General features: G+C 48.4%; 1 protein-coding gene across 1 annotated transcript; it reads right to left on the reverse strand.

Moving 5' to 3' along the window:
• Nucleotides 1-18: 18 nt before the first annotated feature.
• Nucleotides 19-5229, reverse strand: ecrg4a (ECRG4 augurin precursor a). The gene is made up of 4 exons (XM_030112198.1): nucleotides 5077-5229; nucleotides 2273-2320; nucleotides 2032-2201; nucleotides 19-314 (listed from the first exon to the last, which is right to left on the reverse strand). The coding sequence occupies exons 1-4, from the start codon at nucleotides 5144-5146 to the stop codon at nucleotides 165-167; spliced, it is 438 nt and encodes a 145-aa protein (XP_029968058.1). The 5' UTR covers nucleotides 5147-5229; the 3' UTR covers nucleotides 19-164.
• Between the last annotated feature and the right edge of the window lie 15061 nt (nucleotides 5230-20290).

Raw genomic sequence — 20290 nt, forward strand, 5'->3', positions numbered from 1 at the left:
TATTTACAAGCAGAGACAGGAGATTCCTGCTCGTGCAGCAGGGTGGTGTTTATTGAGATGAAGAGCCGATCTGTGGAGGCCCCGACTGGCGCAGGATTCCAGATGTGCTCCGGGGTCGGACGCCGTCCTGCCGTCTGTCCACCGCGAGCGTTGGCGTCCCGCCGTTAATAGTAGTCGTAGTTGACGTTGGCGCCGTGTCGGTACGAGGATGGGTCCCGCGGGCCCATGGCGGCGTTCTCGTCGTAGTGGTGCTGCCGCCCCTGGTCCCTGGAGCGCGCCTGGTCCATCCAGTACGAGAGGTCAGTCTCCAGCCTCTGGTGGGGGACAAACGCCACGCGCGTCAACTCGTTAGGAATCTCTAAATAAATCTGGGGCTAATGGGCATGCGGGCAGCTGGTGAGACGTCCGCTGAGACCGTCGGCGGCCACAGCTGTGCCAAACAGACATTGAAAAGGCCAATTCTCTGACAGCTCTGGCCTTTTAAGAGCCAACAGCAAATGGCATATGCAGTAGGTGTCATGTACGAGGCTGCTGGACAACGAGCTAAAAATGGCTGCAACGCTTCCCTCAGCTGTCAGAGCGCCGAGGTACCGGCTCCGCTCCTCTGTTCTCATCTGGTCCCGAGTGTCCCTGCTGGATCCTACATGACGGTCATGACCTGAGAGCCCAGCTGAGGGATTCACTGCTTCATGTCTACTCCTTCACTGTCATTCCGTTTTCAGCTTCTCTCCATCATCTACATGTTTGCTTGTTTTATAAATGCAGCTCCTTGATAACCTTTTTCTTATTAGTCCAGTGGAAGAAGAGGTTCTCCAGTCGTATTGATCCTGACGTGAAGCCCCGGCTCTGGCAGCGCTGTGTTTTTATCAGTTTGACTGACTGGCAGAGAAGCGCCGGCTCTACAGCTACACCCGGCTCCCATGTCTGTCTGGGCTCGGCTCAGCCGGACGGCATGCAGAAAGTTCCTCTAAATCAGAGCTTTGACGGGAAATCCTGAATTGTGCTTAGCCTCGTAAAGCAGCCCCGCCCACTCCGCATCCACGTTTGGATTTTGGAGCTGGGGTGGAACTCCTGTCTCTTCAGTAAAACAGCCCTGAAGGTGAGACAGAGTGGCTCGAGTTGCTAAATTCACTGTAACTGCAGGAGAAATAAAGCAGGAAATGGTTAAAATACCAAGTTCAGACCACCTGGAGCTCTCGCCTCACAGCTCTTGGGTTCGAGCCTTTCTGTGTGGAGTTAGCATGATTTCCCTGTGTGTGTGTTTCCTCCCACATGTTAAATCCATGTGTGAAGCTCCAGCGCTCTGCTGCTCTTCTGGTCACGCTAAACGCCAGCTGGACGGCCTGGGCGATATTTGATAGGAGGGGGGTGAAATGTTTCCCTCTCTCATAATGAGCCATCTTTATTAGACCACTGCAATAAATAATTGAGCAAATGCATTTAAAGCTGCAGATAAAACTGCTGTTCGCTCGAACCAACCGACAGCAGACCTGCTGGAGTCGAAACAAGCTTCAGTGGTTTAAAGCCAAAGCCCGGCCTGAAGGCTTAATTTGAGAAACATGAAGTGTTTTACGGTGTGGAGCTGTTGATTCCTTCTCTGGTTTTGTGGTTTGACTCATTCGGAGCATCAGGTTGACTTTTAATCACCCAAGAAGAAGCGTCTGAATCGAGGCTATTAAAGCTTTTCCATCATTCTAATTAGTCCTAAATTCATAAAGGAAAAGAATGTCTGATTAAAATGACAAAGTTAATCCTCAAATTATTCATTAATCATTAAGATAACAAGAACAACTGCCTCCCCCCCCCCCCCCCCCCCCCCCCCCCTTTCCCCACCCATCTGTCAAAGGAAACACACACACTTCCCATCTGGTTGTTCAGTAAATCACTCCCTGTGGAAATCCGTCCTCCTGCTGAACCGGCGGCGACGTGCCGTCTGATATCTGGGATCTGCTCTGGCAGGTCTTCAGGTCCACACATGCTCCTCGTCCCCCCCCTCTTTTGCCGTTTTTCCAGGAACCGATCATAACTCACCTGCTCGTCGAATCCCATGGACATGAACTGCATGATCCACTGCTGCACGTCGGGCCGGCTGCGGTCCCAGATGTTCCTCTTGGACCTGCTCAGCCTGGCCAGGAACTCCTGAGCCCTGGAGGGCGGGACGGCCACCGAGGACCTGGACGGGGCAGTTCCGGCTCCTGCCACTGGATGGAAGCAGAAAGATTCAGAGGCCTCTTCTGTTTCAGAGCTTCTGAGGTTCAGCAGAGTGTGTTACCGTCTCGCTTCCCCAGGATCTTCTGTAAGCTGCCATCACTGGAAGCATCTGTGGAGCAGAATCAAATCGGCGTTGGCATTGTTTCCTCTACCGCCATGACCAAACCTGCAGACCGCGGCCAAACGTGGTTTCCCTGCTTCAGCGTGAGCAGCTCTGTGTTTGCATTCCCTAAACCAGCTTAACGTTGAAGTGAAGTGTGTATGAAGGAGGAGAAGTGGTGTGTGGCGGAGCATGAGCGCTCTCCGACGCCCCTCCAGCTCCGAGCCGTGCACGGAGCGCTGGCTTGCACTAATGAGACATCATGTCCTTCACTGCATAAAGGTTGGATCGTTATTCTCACTGCGTGTGAGAAACGCTGCTGAAGCTCCACGCTCTCAGTGAAGAGAGAATGAATCTCTCGGGAGTGTGTGTTGGCAAAAGCATATCCAGCGTCGATCAGGTGAGTAACCGGAATGTGGACGGCAGGGCGGAGGGCTCTCTGAGCTCTGCATCTGAAATCGACATTAGTCGTACGGCGCTTTCTCCTCATGGAAACAGAAACCTGAAGCACGTGGACCGTGAAGTCCCAGAGTCCCCGGCTGGAATCTGGGCTGCGTTCAGGCTCTCCTCGGCACGGCACGCTTCACGCTGGTGGGTTTCCAGTGGACGGACGCCGCCGGAGGAAACTGCTCGCATGTGGCTGTTGGAGCGAATTTCTTTTTCTCATTACTGGAGCGGCGTGAGTCAGATTTTCCACTGCCTCTGCATGGAGCCATTTAGTCTTTATTCTTTATTCCTTTGTCCCGCCAGCGTCAAACCTCTCATCAGAACAGTGCAATAATAAAAGAAACGGTTTGTATTCTTCAAAAACGGCTCAGCAGATTGATCTGAAGGAGGTTTAAAGACTGAACTGTCGTGTCTGGTGAGGTCTCAGCTGTGGATCTATGGATCTGAAATGCTTTTTTTCCCCAGACTGCAGCTGCAGTTCGAGGTGAATTCTGTCAGATTCTAGACGTGAGGTCCACAGTCTTCCAGAAGGACAGTTTGAGCATGTGTTCACATCCGTCAGTGTGAACTCAGTCCAGGCTTCACGCTTCCTCAAAGTGAGAGTGAGGACCAAACAGGAAGACGAGCAGACGTTTGAAGAAGCCTGTCTGCTCCTTCACCGTCTCCCATCTGTCGGGTACTTTTTAACATGTTCCTGAACATTCAGTGAGCAGATCCATATTCATGCTAAACCTCTCTCACACAGCAGTTCTCTAAAGCTTCACACACACACACACACACACACACACACACACACACACACACACACACGTTCGCCTGTCAATCTACTGAATGTCGGCATGAAGCGTAAACATCTGAGGTTTGGAGGTTCAGTCTGCTGAACTGCGATCTGTCGGTGAGGGTGAGCACAGCCTCAGCTGTGAGGAGCGGACTGACGCCGCCGTGTTGAGTAAGTCGTGGTGTCCTGAAGCAGAGCCCTGTGGCACTCCACGGCAGCTGAGACTGCCCGGGGACTCCCTGCCTTCACTACATGTGAAGTCGGGGCCCATCTGTGAAGGCTGCCCTCACACACACACACACACACCCACACTGCAGTGCAGCTGTTACTGAGTTTTACTGCAGAGACATGAAGTGGAAGTCATTCTGCTGAAGACTGACTTTTAAACTTCATCTCAAGGCGAAATCCCTCAATCGGTCAACATGGATCCGTTTGTACGCTCATACATGAAAATACCAACTCAGACCTCAATCACTCCTTATTAATTTACTATGATATAGATGGATTTTTCTCATTGATCAAATGTTTCCAACACGGTTTTAACTATTCCTCTCATTCCATGGAAATGCTCATCTTATCAGTGAAAAGGACGACGCATCCAGCTGTATGCAACTCCTCCATTGTTTCCCGGTTGGTGATGAAGGAGTTTTTGTGGAAGTAGAGGAGTTGAAAGCCATGTTTCACTTCTCAGATCTTAGTCTTTTCATGGTTTAGTCTGTCCAGCACAGAGGTGGCTAGAAGTGAAGAATTTGGAAATATCTGTATTTTTTTCTAGGTGTCTCACATCTCTACTCTTTACTCATCGCCTCCTTAAGGAGGATGATTCAGAGTGAAACCAGCAGCTGGAGAGTAACAGCTGCAGATGTTCAATCATCAGTTTAATCAACTTAAAAATAGTTCCTGTGTCTGTTTCCTTCAGGATTTATATCACTGCTAGTGATTAAGGAGCAAAGCAGCTCAGGAAGTTAGAGAACAGTGAAAGTTACTTCTTCACTTCATAAAAAAACAAGCCAAAAGAAGATGCTTCCTGTATATTTGTTGCTGAGCAGAGCGGAGAGAGTTTGTCCGTCAGGTGTAAACACACCGAGTCGTCTCGTGCTGCCTTTCTCCCCTTCAGGTCCGGACATGTCGGTGCTGCAGCTCGGCTCTGAGCTGGAGCTGAAGAACAGCTCCAGCCGCATGCCTCGGTTTTCATCTGTAGAGCCGGCCGCAGTGAAGCTTTGTCAACTGTTTCTATGTCTGCGCGCTGATTTGGGAGAAAAATGTTGGCCGATTCTGAGCAAAGCCTTTGTTCTGCGCCCTCGACGGCTGTGACGAGCCACAGCCTCTCACTACACGTGTCTGAAAGGCTGAAACACTCGCTGCCCTGCCTGTGTGAAATAATGCTTTTAGAGCCCCGACTGCCGCCACAAGCAGGAGATCAGTGTTAGGCCAGACGGCGGAGGACAGACAAATGTGTGAAAACGGTGTCAGACTCTGAAAGCACATCAAAAGAAAAGGTTTTTTTGGGGGTGAAAACATCCCATAAAATGTGTCTTACCTTGGAGAGTCAGTGCGGCCAGCAGCACCGCCAGCCCCATCAGCCTCGCACAGAGCTGCCGGGATGCCATTTTGTCCCCACTCAGTCTTTCCACAACTCCTCAAAGGCAACAACTGTGCAGAAGCTGCTGCGGGACCAGAGGGGGGAGTGGGCGGGACGGCGGCCCGGGCTCTCCGAGTGGAAACTGGCCTCCGGCGCTGGAATGCCTTTTTTCTCCCAGACATCCCTGCTCTGAACTGCAGCTGATCCAGCCTGTGTGAGGTGTGTGAGGCGGTGGAATGAGCTCCATGTGGCTCGCCAAGCGGCCTCCTTCACCTGAAACGACGGGTTCCAGTGTTTCCTGACGGCGCTTGTGCTAAAGGTCCGGCCTCTTCCAGGACTTCATGCGCGGCGTTTTCTCAGCTGTCTGCAGAGACGCTGCAGGCCAGATGCGAGCGACAGCAGAAGCCACTGGGAGTTCATTTCCACAGCAGCGACCCGCAGTGGAACACCCCGGGCCGCTTTACTCCCGTTTCAAACATCCAGCATTTCTTTATCCAAGTGACTCGGTGAAGGACGCCGTGAGAGCCGTGAGGGGAGAAGCTCATGAATGTTCAAAGTCCTGATTCCTGAACACCACGGCTGGACGTTCCGCTCAGCAGAACATAATTCTCCGGTGTAAATGCATGTTCTCACGTTGTGACTCTGAATTGAGCTCTTCTTCCTCCACAACTGCGTCGTTGTGGTTTTTGCTTTTTCCATGAAGCTTCTCCTGTTGAGGGGAGAAATAAAATGGAGACTGATGTCTGAGTTTAACTGAGAATCCATTTGAACACTTCACCGTTCCAGGACACACACTCACATTCACCCTGACGGCCTTCACACACTGGGATCTATATATAACATGTATTATCTTATGAATTTATGAATTCTTTGGCTCAGTGAATTATTTACTTTTGTGAAAAAAGGGCATTAAATCAGCTGAAAGCAACACGTCCTGCTGGGTTATTAATGAGAACATTTAGCCCGAGGAGATACATGAGAACAATTGATCTGCCGGGGATGTCTTGCTGATCCTCAGAGCTGCGGTAAAACAGGTCTTCCTCTCACAGAGGAACCTTCAGGCGCAAACTCAGCACTTTTTCAGTCGCAGAGACGCCGGCTGCTCGACCCGAGCGGCCGAGGCGGTCCCAGCTTTGTCCCGCTGGCCTGGGATCTGCTGCTTTTGTTTCAGACACCTGCCATTATGTGTTTGTGGTTGCAGCCTTGTTGAGGAGCTGCCTGGGTGGAGGGAGTCGCCGCCCTGCTGGACCCGCCTGGTCAGTGGTGTGTGTGAACGACTGTATTAGTGTGTGAGAGAACGCCAGAAGCTGCTGGACCCTGAATGGAGTTGTGCATGAGAGATTGTGATAGTGTGTTCTGCCTCACACACACACACACACACACACGGACATGTTGGCACGTGGACGTTATGTCCATGAATAATTCAGGTTTAGAATGTGACGCTGATCAAACACACGCAGATTTCACTGTTTATACCTTCAGATTTCCTCTAAAGCGGATTAATTTGTCACCTGTTTTCAGTGGAAGACTAACAGTCACTCTGCACACACACAGTCCTGGGATCCTGCTGTCCTGCCATATAGGAGTGTGTGTGTGTGTGTGTGTGTGTGTGTGTGTGTGTGTGTGTGAGAGAGAGAGAGAGAGAGAGAGAGGCTTTTCATTGTTGTTTATTTACACTCGTTAAACTGAAATAAATGTGAAGTTGGGGTTAAAGCAGGTACAGAGAGCGGCGGTCTGGCAGTGCGTCGCTGGCCACAGCGGACCAAATGGAAAATCAGCAATGGAAGGCCGAGGCTCATAAACCAGGAAAGAGGAGAATTATAAATATTTACTGGGAATTAAATGTCTTGGGCCTGCGAGGCGGTGATGACTGGTGTCACTGTTCGGCTCTTCGCTCCTGAAATCTGCAGAAAATTTCCACTAAAGCTGAGCAGCAGTGTTTGGTTTAGAGCTGCAGATAGACTGTGAGGCTCTCCGCTGCAGCAGGAAACCAGAAACTCGCCGACGCTTCCACTGTTTCCACGTTTAAAGGGTCTTTGGGGAAATGTGAGACGAAGGAATCAAAGGCAAAAGAAAGAGTGTGAGCCTGAATGAGGAAGTGAGGAAGGTCTTCTTCGTCGTTCGTGCCATGTCACTTGATTTCCATCTCATGTTCTTTTCATCTGAATGATTCTCAGACACAGAAAACAAGAGGCGTGTTTTGTGAAGTGCATCAGCTGGGCTGAACGGACCGAGCGGCGGCGGGTCGGCCTGACGCTCGGGGAGGAACCGGCAGCCTCTCTCTGTCAAGGCCGGTCTGGAGATGAGACTTCCTGATTGGTCAGGGGAGCCGACTCCCGCTCCCTGTCCTCGGATTCACGCTTCAATGAATGGAAACAAAATACAGAAAAGGAAAACAGATGTTTGCGGATTCATGGAATTCACAGATCTCTTATTTGAAAGTCAAGCGGCGCGGTGGCGAGTCCCCGCCCCCCACTGGGGCACTAACGGCTCATGTTTCCTTCAGTGGAGGTTTGGAATGAACAGCAGGAACAGGTAGCGAGACGTCTTTCTTGGAGGGGGGGTTTCTGAGCTTCTGCTCTTGGTAAGCCGAGTTCCAATCAGAGGAGCTGCACCGAGCCTTGCTCGTGCCCCGGTTCCGTTCGGGCCCTGCCCTCCGTCTCGGTGCCGACACCCCCCCTCCTGTCCTTCACACCTCACAGACCCCTCAGTGGAACCGAGGAAATGCTGAAACATTGAAACATGGACTCTGGGAGGCAGGAGGGCTAACCACTGCTCCACTGGGCCGCTCTGAGCATCTAAGCGGCTTGCTTTGGAGGATTCCTGTCAGAGCAGCTTCCTGCTGTTCATCGTCATCCGCGGTCGTTGGAGCAGATTTCTGGATATTGTGTAATGTGGACGCAAAAAAACAAAAACTTCAGCACCCAGTAACCGGAGCAGCCGGTTCTCTGTACCCGGAATCTCACATCTGCAGCCGGACTCTGACCAGAGACGCCTCAGACTCATTCAGCTGCTTCTAGCTGCTTAAATCCCTTCCAGGGTGCATCTGCTGAATCTGATCCTCAGACAGCAAACGCAGTATTTTATAGTTCTGAAGTGTTCCTGAATGTCCCGTCAGTATTTCTCGGCTGTTTTTAATCTCGTTCATTGTTTTCTGTCTGGAACAGAGACGTCCTTTCATGCTATAAACTTCCTGGAACAGAACGGCTTCTTGTGACTTTCATTAAACATGATCACCTCCACTGTGGAAGAATGACTCCAACTCTCTGAGGACCTTGAACGATGGAGAAGGGAAAGCGTCTCAATGAGAGGTGTGTGACCTGCAGCCAGTCAGCTCAGACTCCTTCATATAATACTCTCTTTATAGATTACTCTAAACCACCGTTTGCCTTTGTGACCATGAAAAACTGATTTTCTTTACACTATTGAACACACAGGTCCATACTGTGGTGTAGTCAAACATAGGGCCCGTGGACCAAAACTGGCTTGGCATCAGGAAGACTGTGAACGTTTCTAGAAAAACCTCGACTTTCAACAAAAGCGAAGCGAACACGACTCGGCATGGAGCTGAGAGCCGAGCGGAGACATGGGCCCCGCCCCCACAGTTGTGTCTCCTTGTTGTGTTTGTCATTGTGTGTTGGGTGTGAACCCTGCGTCCCTCCAGCCTCCAGGTAACCGTCCGCTGGAGGGAACACTGTGTTGGTCCAGAGATTTTTACAGTGCGGACCAGGTTCTTCTTCAGGATTCCCTTTTCCCGCATTTTGCCGCCTGCCGCCTCGCGCTCGCAGCTCTTCCAGCCATCCAGAGCAGTCTGGACCACCGGCCCCAGCAGGCTGAGCGTCTCCTCCACCTCCCTCCAGCTCCGTCCGGCTCCGCCCGGACCGGAGGAGGACAGAGGGAAGTGTGAACATATTTCACACCTCTCCTTCCGTTTCAGTCCTCCGGTGCACCGCGGCCCTGATTCCATCGACGGAGGAATTTATCATGACGTACCTGTGGGAGGCGGCAGGCCGGCAGAGCAGGAGGGAGCAGCGCAGAGGGAGGGGAGGGCGGATGATCAGTTCTACGCTGGATCAGAACTCTGCCAGCGCTGCAGTGTGTTCTTTAAAAGTAAAAGATGTGTACCACAGCGTGAGTGACAGGAGAAAAGGTCAAAGTGCAGAAGGCGCTGTCACCTGATCAGCAGCAGCTTACGTGCTCCGTCTTGTCCTTTGTCTCGTCCTGTCAGATTGATCTCAGGAGGATGACTGCACAGAGCACACACACACACACACACACACACACACACACACACACACACCTTTTTGCACCTGTCCATCTGACGTTGAGCCTCCTCCGGAGCGTCAGGGATCCATGGAGTCTCCTCTGAGGACCAGGCCTCAGTCCTCGTGTTCTGTCAGCATCGGGGCTTTTTAAAGAGTGGAGTGATGGAGCGACCCTGCAGCCGTCACTCATCCATCATTTATAATATGGATCAGAATTCACGGGAGATATCAAGCATCTGGGCTCGTTATGTCAGGTTGAGTTGTGTTTTTTTTTTTTTGTTTTTTTTGTAGACTAAAGCTTATTTTATCATTTTAAAGAAAGAACACAGAAACGTTGAGGAGCTGAAGGAACAGCTGGAGCAGATGTGGAGGGTCCACTCGGGCCGCTGACCCCCAGACCGTCGGAGTGTCTGCAGCAGACCCACGAACGTCCGAAACCTCCAGAACAGCGCCTGTTTTCTGTAGGGTAACCTTTGACCTTTGATGGCACGCTGCCCCGTCCCTGCTCTGAATCACATCCTGCATGCAGAGCTCACAGTTACCACTGTCTGACTCTAATAATGGACGACAAAGTCAAAGAGATCAAATTAACACGACTTCCTCCCTGCTGACGCAGCTTCAGCTCAGCTTAATGAGACAATCCGTCAGTAAAGACTCGGAGTGCCGACAGCTCAGCAGCGCGTCGCAGAGGGAATTTCACCCACAACCTCTTCTCCTGCAGACATCTCAGATGCTATCGCTGTTTTCACACATGTCGCTGACACAGAATTTAAACTTTGCTTAATTTGTTTCCTCTCCTCAATTTCAGTATTATGTATCTCAGCTTTTGTGAATTAAAATATGTAAAAAATGAATTCAAGCTCCCTACCTCTCTCTCTCCCAATATCACACACACACATATGTATATGTATATATATATATATATATATATATATATATATATATATACAGCCTCAAGGTTAAAACCATCTGTGTTAGTGTGAGATTTATGATTTTTTTTTTGCCCCCGAAGATTGAAGGGGTGAGAAAAGCAGGAGCCGAGATGAAATGAAGAATGCAGCAGACAGTTTTCACACCTGGCGTCCAGGCAGACAGCAGCAGTGTTCAGCCACAGGGCGTCTGTCTGACTTTCCTTTTTTCACATGTCCTTTCAAATTAGGAGCTTGTCTTCAAGACTGAATTCAGACTCGGATGAGGTATTACATATGACCTGATTATCAGAATGATCTAAATATCTAGGACCATTGAGAGGAGCTTCAGTTAGAGCTGCTTCCTCTGCTGCTTCCTATTGCCTCCACCCTCATCCATCTGCAGGGAGCGACTCTGTACTGTCTGAGTCTGGTTCTGCAGGTTTCTTTCATCGATCATGCTCGCTCGTGTGGAATCGTTGGTTTTTCTCTATAAAGGTGCCTTGAAATGGCTGTGTTGCATTTAGCGCTACACCAATAGAGCTGATTTGAAACTGAATTCAATGTGAGGATGTTTGTTTCCTCCTGAGGACACTTGTGTGTTGGAGAGGTGAGGAATGAATGGACGCTGTGTCTTCCAATACACACTTGTGTTTGTTTTCTGAGTAGGCTCATTGCATCTCGGCAGCACTGTGTACGTTCGACCATGGATGCTGTGCTGAGAGTCAACAGTGCGCGCTCCACTACTGGATACACTCATTTATCCATGTGTTCCAATACTTTTTTCAAGAGTGTCCTTGAAAACAAAAGCAGTGGCAACAATGAGTCACAAAGACTGTGGCACGAAGAGGGAAAATGGCTCTCAACAAACCCTTCACCCTTTCCACGCTGCGCACAGCAGAACTCAGCTGGATCAAACACTGTAGATTTGATCAAATTCAGCTTTTTTATCTGACAGGATGCATCTCTTAACTGCAAGTCCCAATCATTGGTGTTGTTCTTAGCGGTAAATAATACTGCTGAGATCCTGCTGGTGCTCCAGTGATTTACAGTGTTTCTCAAATGCTAAAACACAAAAGCCAATCCTCTAAACCAAACGACCAGTTGTCTAAACACATTTACTAAATCTAGCCATCATTTGCCAATATCATAAACACATTTCACATGAAGACACAATTCACAAAACACAATCCTCCATTCTCATAAATCTAAACACATTTTTCCTTCCTTCTAAAACACAAGTTGCAAAAGAACTCTGCTCATATTCTCAAATGAAAGTTCATGGGATGCAAAATGCTCGCCACAGTCAGCAAACAATGAACACGCCTGGCGTCATTCATTACACACAACGACTCAAAATCGAAGACACCTGTTGCTAATGCTGTTCCTGGCCAACGGGGGGGGGGGGGGATGAAACGTCTCCTCACCTTGCTCGAGGAGCTAAGAGACATCCTCCTGGACCGCCAACAACACCATCCTGGGCCTGCACATCCCATTTATGTGATAATTTGGAACAATGTCCGCTTCCACAGAACAAACCAAATCAGAGAGTGGTTCACCACCAACAGTAACCATTTTTTAAACGTCTGTCTGCCACCCTGCTCCCTTTTCCTGAACCCTACAGAGGAGTTCTTCTCATCGTGGAGCTGGAAGGTTTATGACAGACAACCATACACTAGAGAGAGCCTCCTAAGGGCAGTGGAGCTGGCCTGTGTTGACATCCCAGTGGAGGCCTTCCAAGGATGGATTCGCCATTCCAGGGGGTTTTTCCCACGGTGCCTGGCAAGAGAGAATATAGCCTGCAATGTGGATGAGGTGATGTGGCCTGATGCAGCTCAGCGACATGATGCCGCACAGTGATAGTGGTGTGTGTGTGTGGTGTGAATGAAGTAAATAAAAAAATTCACACCCTGAACATGTTTTCAAGAGTACTGTTGTGTGCAATAGATTCTGTTTTTGCATTGAGTTGTGTTACAGTAGTGTACATGCAGTAATTTCTATAGATGTATACTCTTCATAAATCTCAAACTGAAATCAGGAGCGCAAATATGAAAAAAAATGAAAATGAAACTTAAAGGCGTCTAACCGCCTCAGGAGACTCGAGAGTCTCGTTGTGGGAGGTGGTTTGCGCGCAGCACCGGGCCCTCAATACGAAGATAAAAATACCTTGTTTGTCAAAGGGTTGCTACCGAAATTGTGTATGTGTGCATGTATGTGTGTTTTTTTCTTTTCAAAATAAAAACGTTGTTGCTAAGCCACTTCGACACCCTCATCTCCCCTCCTTACAATGTACCCCAACAGTAAGCCTTCAGCCTCTGATTTTAGGGTCATTTTAGGGTGCGATTGTGATTTAAAGCATTTAAAGCTAGGGTCGGCAATCTTGGAAAACTAGCATGTAGCATGAATGTAGCATCTCCCAAGGCTACGCCCAGCTCCCACCCCATTGGAGGAGCTCCCGTTGGGAGCGAACGAACTGAACGCGGAAGCGCCGCGCGCACGGAAGCGCCACGTGCACGGAGTTTGTGATCTCTTCCAGTGTTATTAACCTTTCTTTTTTTTGGAACTTTTTATTTAGTTTTTTTTGTTTGTTTTTTTTATACAAATAAACAAAATGTGTTGTTGGAGACAGGTGGTCAGAAGGGGAAAAAAACATATACAATAAAATATACGGTAATTGTAACATAGTTTCACATCGCAGAATAATGCACAGCCTGTATACTTTTATACCCACTTATATACATACTCTATGAAAAAAAAAAAAGCCTTGTGTCAGGCCTCATTTTAATCTCTGGTAAGTTAGTAAGTTATATTAATAACCCGTACAAATTTATATCATCAAATAATCCATGACTGAGTGCCATCTCTGAAGATGTCCATTTTCATTTGCAGTGATGCTGTCATTTGTTCCATTATGCAGACCTGCTTCAGTTTTTGCTTCCATTCACTTACAGTTAGTGGTTTAACCATCTTCCAGTTCAAAGTTACAATTTTCTTTGCAACCAGTATTCGCAGTATATAACTCTGGTCAGCACTGAAAAGGTCGACCGGTATGACACCTAACAAATAAAACAGAGTGTTTGAGGGGACTTCTCTCTTTAAGATGTTTTCCATTTCTTGTTTAATCGTTTTCCAGTATTCATGTATCTTTGGGCAGTCCCAAAATATATGTGTATGGTCGCCTACTTTACCACATTGTCTCCAGCACATGGATGCTGAGTTGTTTTTAACAAAATTAGAAATGACCATGGGGGTACGAAATTATCTGATTTTAAGTTTCCAGTCAAATTCTTTCCATTGCTGACCAGTGACACCTCTATGACTCTCATTACAGAGTTTATCCCACAATTCGTCTTCTATTATACTATTAGTTTCTAATTCCCATTTTTCTTTTATGTTGTAAGTATTCAGAAGACTATCTGATAGAAGATTTTTATAGAGATTAGAGACATGTTTGGACCGTGGAAACTCTTTCTGAGATTATGATAAAATATTGTTCTATATTATTTGGGATTTTGATAAGTCGGTCTTTTACTTTATGATTTGTTATGTAAATCCTAATTTGAAGGTATCTATAAAAGTCACTTGATGATAGATTAAATTGTTCCTGAAGTTGTGAAAAGGACTTTAAATGCCTTTCTTCAAATAACTGATTCAAAATAGTGAGGCCTTTAGCCGCCCACCTTTTAAAACCGTAATCCCATATTGAGGGTGAAAAGTCTAAATTACCCACTATTGGCATCACTCGAGAGATGGACCCTGGATCCTTAATCATTTTTTTAACATCTGCCCATATTTTTATTGTATGTTTTATCCATTCGTTTCCAATCTTCATCCTATTAACTTGTTTTAAGTCCATAAAAAGGAGGACAGATAGCCGTACCTTTTCAACTTCACCCTGTTTTATTTGAAACCATTTTGCCTCCTCGTCTCCACTGATCCAAGTCGCAATAGCTGATAATTGAGCTGCCCAATAGTAATGTTTTAAATTTGGCAAAGCTAAGCCCCCTTTATTTTTAGGCAAATGAAGTGTCTTCAATTTAATTCTAGGATTCTTATGTTGCCATAAAAATTGAAAAATCAGTTTATTCAACTTATTAAAGATAGAGATTGGAACTTTGACGGGTAGCGACTGGAGTAAAAACAGGAGACGAGGAAGTAAATTCATTCTCACAGTTTCTATTCTTCCAAAGAGAGATAAAGGCAGAACTTCCCATCGTACGAGATCAGTTGTAATTTGTTTAATTAGCTTATTATAAGTTGAATCAAAAAGTTTTGTGTTATCAGATGTTATAACTATTCCTAGATATCTAAATTCTTGTTTTGACCAATGAAATGACGCTACCCCTTCAAGTTGGCCAGGCCACTCTCCTGATATCATCATTGCCTCTGGTTTATTTTGATTTATTTTAAATCCTGAAATGTCTCCATACTTTTCTAGTAACTGCATTAGTCGGAATATGGAAGTTAGAGGGTGTTTTATGAAGAGCAGGATATCATCTGCGAAGAGAGAAATTTTATGAATTCTAGCGCAACCATCTTCAATCCTTTCAATCTGAATATCCTGCCTTATGGCTTCTGCCAGGGGTTCGATACTGAGGGCAAAGAGGAGCGGGGAAAGGGAATCGCCCTGTCTTACACCTCTCTCTATGCCAAAAAACTCAGAGCAATGCCCATTAACTCTAATTTTTGATTTGGGATTTGTATGTAGCAGACGAAACCAACCAGGAAATTTTTCACCAAAACCCATCTTGATTAGTGTTTGTTCTAAAAATTCCCAGTCTACCCGATCAAATGCTTTCTTTGCGTCCAAGCTGAGGAGCATTGATGTTTGTGTGTCTTTTGCCATTAGCGACTTCAAATTTAATGCTCTCCTAATATTATTTGTCCCATGGCGACCAGAGATAAACCCTGTCTGATCTGGTTTTATTAATTTCTTAATATGTGTCTGCACTCTGGCTGCTAAAATAGAGGTTAATATTTTGTAATCAACGCACAGGAGACTGATAGGATGATAGCTAGAGCACAGCAGTGGATCTTTTCCGTCTTTGTATAGTACAGTGATAATGGCCTCTGACCATGATCCAGGAGAATCCCCTGAATTTAACACATAGTTATATAGCTTGCATAGTACAGGAGTTATTAACCTTTCTGACTGCCTGCACACAATGCGCATAGGAGCGCAGCGCGCCCGCTCCGCTTGGTTCTATTTTTCACACGAGCCGAGAGCGCCTCGACAACGCGTGCGAACCAGGGCCAGTGCATGCCATTGAAATGAACGCGCAGGGGGCTGGTAGAACGGCGAAGGGATTTGATTGGTTCCTTAAGAGCGGTCCGCGCCTTACGATTGGTCTGAGTTTTTACTGTCCTGTGGCCGCTACAGTTGTCAGATTTTTTCCGCACCTCTTTCCATACACATAATGTATTGACTTCTCCAAGGGGGCAAGGAGCATTTCACTCAGTATGACAAGATGTGCTTTTGGACAACATCGTCTACCCTAGCTTTAATAAATAAATTATTTTTCTTTGAATGGAACCACGTCTCCTGCTTCTTTTAGTATCGACCTGGGTGCTGTGAGGGGCACCTTCAGAACAGACACATTTCCCTGGGTGTGATTCCCAGGGTGGCGTTGTCTGGCCCCTGGGTGTATCGCCTCGACATAGCCATAGTCCAACACTACACACCGACACTAATCTCACTCACCGTCGCCACAGGTGGATAAAACAAACACTGTCATGATGATGGAGATCATCCACGAGTCACATTCATGTGTTCATTCACACATACCTCTTCTGTGTAACTTGATTTCAGGTTTCAAAATGATTTCCAGCAGTTTATTCTGACGACAAACCTCCTCCTCGTACCGGACGATGGTTTGTTCAAACACGGTGAATATTTCTCCAGCTGCAGCAGATAGTCTTTCACTGATGAACTCTCTAAAAGCCTAGATTGAAGTCATTGTTGCCGCAGAAGATGAAATATTTCCTCTGAAAGATACAAAAACACACAACTCCAACAAAGCTGCTTCTTCTCTCATTTATTTGAGGATCACTAACAGCACTCAGCTTCATACTGACACCTACAGGACACAGGGGGAACTGCAGGTTATTCGTCTCACCTGTTGGAGTTCACAGTGGATGAAATTATGTTGATGGTGATTTTGACCAATTAAAAACCAGAATAACTTGGATTTGAGGGATGTAGGGAACATAATGTGTTATGTGAAGCCACATTAATTGACATCCTGGTGTGTATTAATTGAAACTATCTTCTGTTTCAATATTACAACCAATCAAAGGGTTTAGATGAACACAAACATCCTGCTTGGATGTTTTGACTCTTTCAGATAAACCGAAAGTTACGAATGTAACTACGGTTCTATGAATCCCGGATGAGGTTAACCCGCGCATGCGAAGTTCGAGTATGTATACCAACAACGTCACTTGTGACCCCTGGGTGACCCAGGAATTACTACAAATTCCGGTCAGCGAACCAGGATCGTTTTCTGCGGAATCTTCTCGCGTGACCATGAGGATTCTGAGTGACAGAGTGCTCTGGCGGTCATCCGGGATTCATTGAACCGTGGTTACATTCGTAACTTTCATTCTATTTCATCCCAACTGACTGCCAGAAGCGGTGCTTAAAGCACTGGAATGACGTATGCCAACTTGGCCACGAGGAATCCCAGGGACCCACCTCACTAGGACGCCTCTGCCGGGTCCAGGACCACCCGCAGCGGATGCTGCGGTACTACGTCCAACTTGTAGAATCTGGAGAAGGTGCCCGGTGTAGACCAGGAGGCAGCAGCACACAGTTCGTCCAGGGGCACCCCCTTCAGGGTGGCCCATGATGTAGACTTGGAATGGCAACGCACCCCCTGGGGCGGAGGCCGGCCTGCGGCCTGATAAGAATGGTGAATGGTGCCCACCACCCAGTGGGACAGCCGCTGCTTAGACAGCGCAGAGCCCTTCCTAGGGCCCCCATAGCAGACAAAGAGCTGGTCAGTTGTCCGCACATCCACCGTTGCTGCCACATAGCCCCTCAGGGCCCTGACTGGGCACAAGAGTGCTGACTGGTCCCCCAAGCCGCCTGGTAGGGGGGTCATTTCGGGCAAGTCGAATATGCTGGTTGGCCCCCGGCCTCGACCAGATCTTAGGTAGGAACGCAGTGTTTGGCCACAGCATGACACCAACCCCATTGTGGGGACATTTGGCCCCCACAAGGATAGAAATACGAGTACACAGACACACACACACACACACACACACACACACACACACACACACACACACACACACACACACACACACACACACTTACAGTGAAAGAGGGGACTAGGAGCTGGGGCTTAATCGTGACTGGGGAGGGGGAAAACCAGAGGGGGTAGAAACCTTAAACTAAGGGAAAACACGAAAACTCAACACAGCAAACCAAAAAAAAAAGGAAGTGCACCACAAACGAAATGGAGACGACCACCACCAGGGGAATCCACCACCATCACCACTTGACTCCACCACCAGCTCCCAGAACAGAACAAAACAAATATTACAATTCATTAAAAAAAATTTCAGTTTTCCCACAATGGAGGGATAAACGATGTCCCAATTGCACAGCCCTCCTTCAACGAGACATTAACTGGTGAGCCGTGTAGTAGTCACCATCCAGATGCAACAACCAGACATCAAACCCTCCCTGTGGTTAGACGAGGCACCATCCTAATGGCGGCCGCACAGAAAGCAGGGAGAGTTTAAGAGCAGTACAGGCCACGGCAGGACAGGTCTACACAGCAGCAAGCAGCAAGCAGCAAGCAGCGACAGCGGAGTGCAAAAGCAGCAAAGCGACAAATAATTTGTAGCAAAGTGTCGAGGCAGGGCAAAACAGCAGCATCTGAAGCAGAAGTGGAGAAGAAATATTAGATTGGAATGTTGGAGCTCAAACACCACAATAACAGACATTCCTTACCACTTTTGAGCTGAAATGCAGCTCCTCAAAAGGGAGAGGCTCGAGCCGAGAGCTGCACTGGTTGCCTAGTGACAATACAGAGGCTAAGTTAGGCCAAAGCTAAGCTAACTTAGCTACCGGAGCCCTGTACCCCCACGAATGAAAAATACGCTTACCAGCGATCATGCCGCGAGAGGTGTAGGTCCGCGTCTAAATGAATGACTGTCCGTGCTAAAAATAGATGCTCTAATTAGAAAGGTATTTTTACAAATTTCCAAGAAGAGCGGAGCTCCTCTTACCTGCCGCGAGGCACCGAAGAACACGGAAGTGAGACGCCGGTAGGCGGGCAGATGCGTGAGGTCCAAGGGGGCAGACCAAGAGGCGGCACTTTTATGGATCACCAGCTGGTGCATGTGGCCAATGAGAGCCCAGGCGCTCAATTGAAATCCCACCTCCAACCACGTAATGCCACATCCATCCACCCCATTTTGCATCGGCGGCCCGTCGATGCCTCCGAGCAACGAAAGGAGCTTATGAGCCCTGACGTGGTGGCGGTCAGACGACTGGCCTTGGGAGATTAAAAGGATTTTGGTGTTGACCAGCGGTTGGCCGTGTAGACCTACGCAATGATCCCCCAGAAGGGGCAGGATTGTCAGCAGAATCTTCCACCAGTGGTGGCGCTGCAGAGGAGGTACTAGGGCCACCCTCTGATGGTTCCGGCCTCACCTGAACAGGTGGTGGACCAACAGTGACCGGCGGGGACGATGGACCCGAAGCTGTTGGCTGTGGAGCCTGCATTCTCAAAAACAAATCACCCTCGAGAGGGGGTTCATCCTCCACTACGGGAACTGCGGGCAAGATTGGGGGGCATACAACCGGAGCTGAAGCTGGTGCTTCATCACAAACCAGGGCCTTCAGCAGAGAACGGTGCACCTTTTTAACTTTGGTCTCTTGACCCACTGGGGCCACAGCGTACACTGTCCCATCCTCAGATGGGATTTGAACAACCACGTGGGTCTCCGGACACCACAAGTCATGGGTCTTTTGATGGCCTCTGATGCCGTAATTGCGCAACAGCACAAGCTGGCCCTCCTTAAGAGGGGCTTCTCGCACATGCTGATCATAGTTGGCCTTTCTGCGGGCGGCAGCTAAACGCAACTTCTCACGTGCTCCGTCGAAGGCCATTTGAAGGCGAGCTTGGTGCTCTCGCACCCACTCATTAATGCTTCCCTCCACCGGGTCTGGCACTTGACCCAGCAGGAAGTCAATCGGAAGATGTGGTTCCTGCCCAAACATTAGGAAAAATGGCGACTCGCCTGTTGACTGGTGAGGAGTCGTATTGTACGCGTAGAGCACCTGAGGCAGGCATGAACACCAGTCCCTCTTACGGGATGTGGGCAGTGCACGCAACAAATTATGAAGCATCCGGTTGAAACGTTCGCACTGGCCATTGCCAGCAGGATGATACGGCGTAGTGCGAGATTTTGCAATCCCATACATGTTACACAACTGAAGGATGAGTGCACTCTCAAAGTTAAGGCCCTGGTCGGAGTGGAGGCGTGCAGGGACGCCAAACTTTGCAAACCACTCTGAAACCAGGACCTGTGCCACGGTGGAGGCCAGCTGGTTGCGGGTTGGGACCGCCAAGGTGTACTTGCTGAAGACGTCCGTCATTACCAGAACATTCTCCAAGCCTGCTGGGGTTGGTTCCAGCAAGGTAAAGTCAACCACCAAGATCTCGTTTGGCTTCGAAGCCAATAAATGGCCCAGAAAAGCAGGGGCAGTGGGGTTGTTGTCCTTACTGAACTGACACCGTTCACAAGCCCTACACCACTCGGTGACCTCACGGGTCATGCTCGGCCAATAACAGCGGGAACGCAACAAAGCTAAAGTCCTCTTTACTCCTTGGTGCCCGTGTTCCTGATGGACCTGGTTTAAGACCTCCCTGACCAGAGCCCTGGGCAGGAGTACTTGACACAAGGCCCCGCCACCATCAGGGCGAAACACCTGCCGATACAACAACCGTCCAAACTCAACAAGCCGATCCCATTGATTGAGCA

The sequence above is a fragment of the Salarias fasciatus genome, chromosome 16 (genome assembly GCF_902148845.1).
Source record: "Salarias fasciatus chromosome 16, fSalaFa1.1, whole genome shotgun sequence".
Classification (NCBI taxonomy): domain Eukaryota; kingdom Metazoa; phylum Chordata; class Actinopteri; order Blenniiformes; family Blenniidae; genus Salarias; species Salarias fasciatus.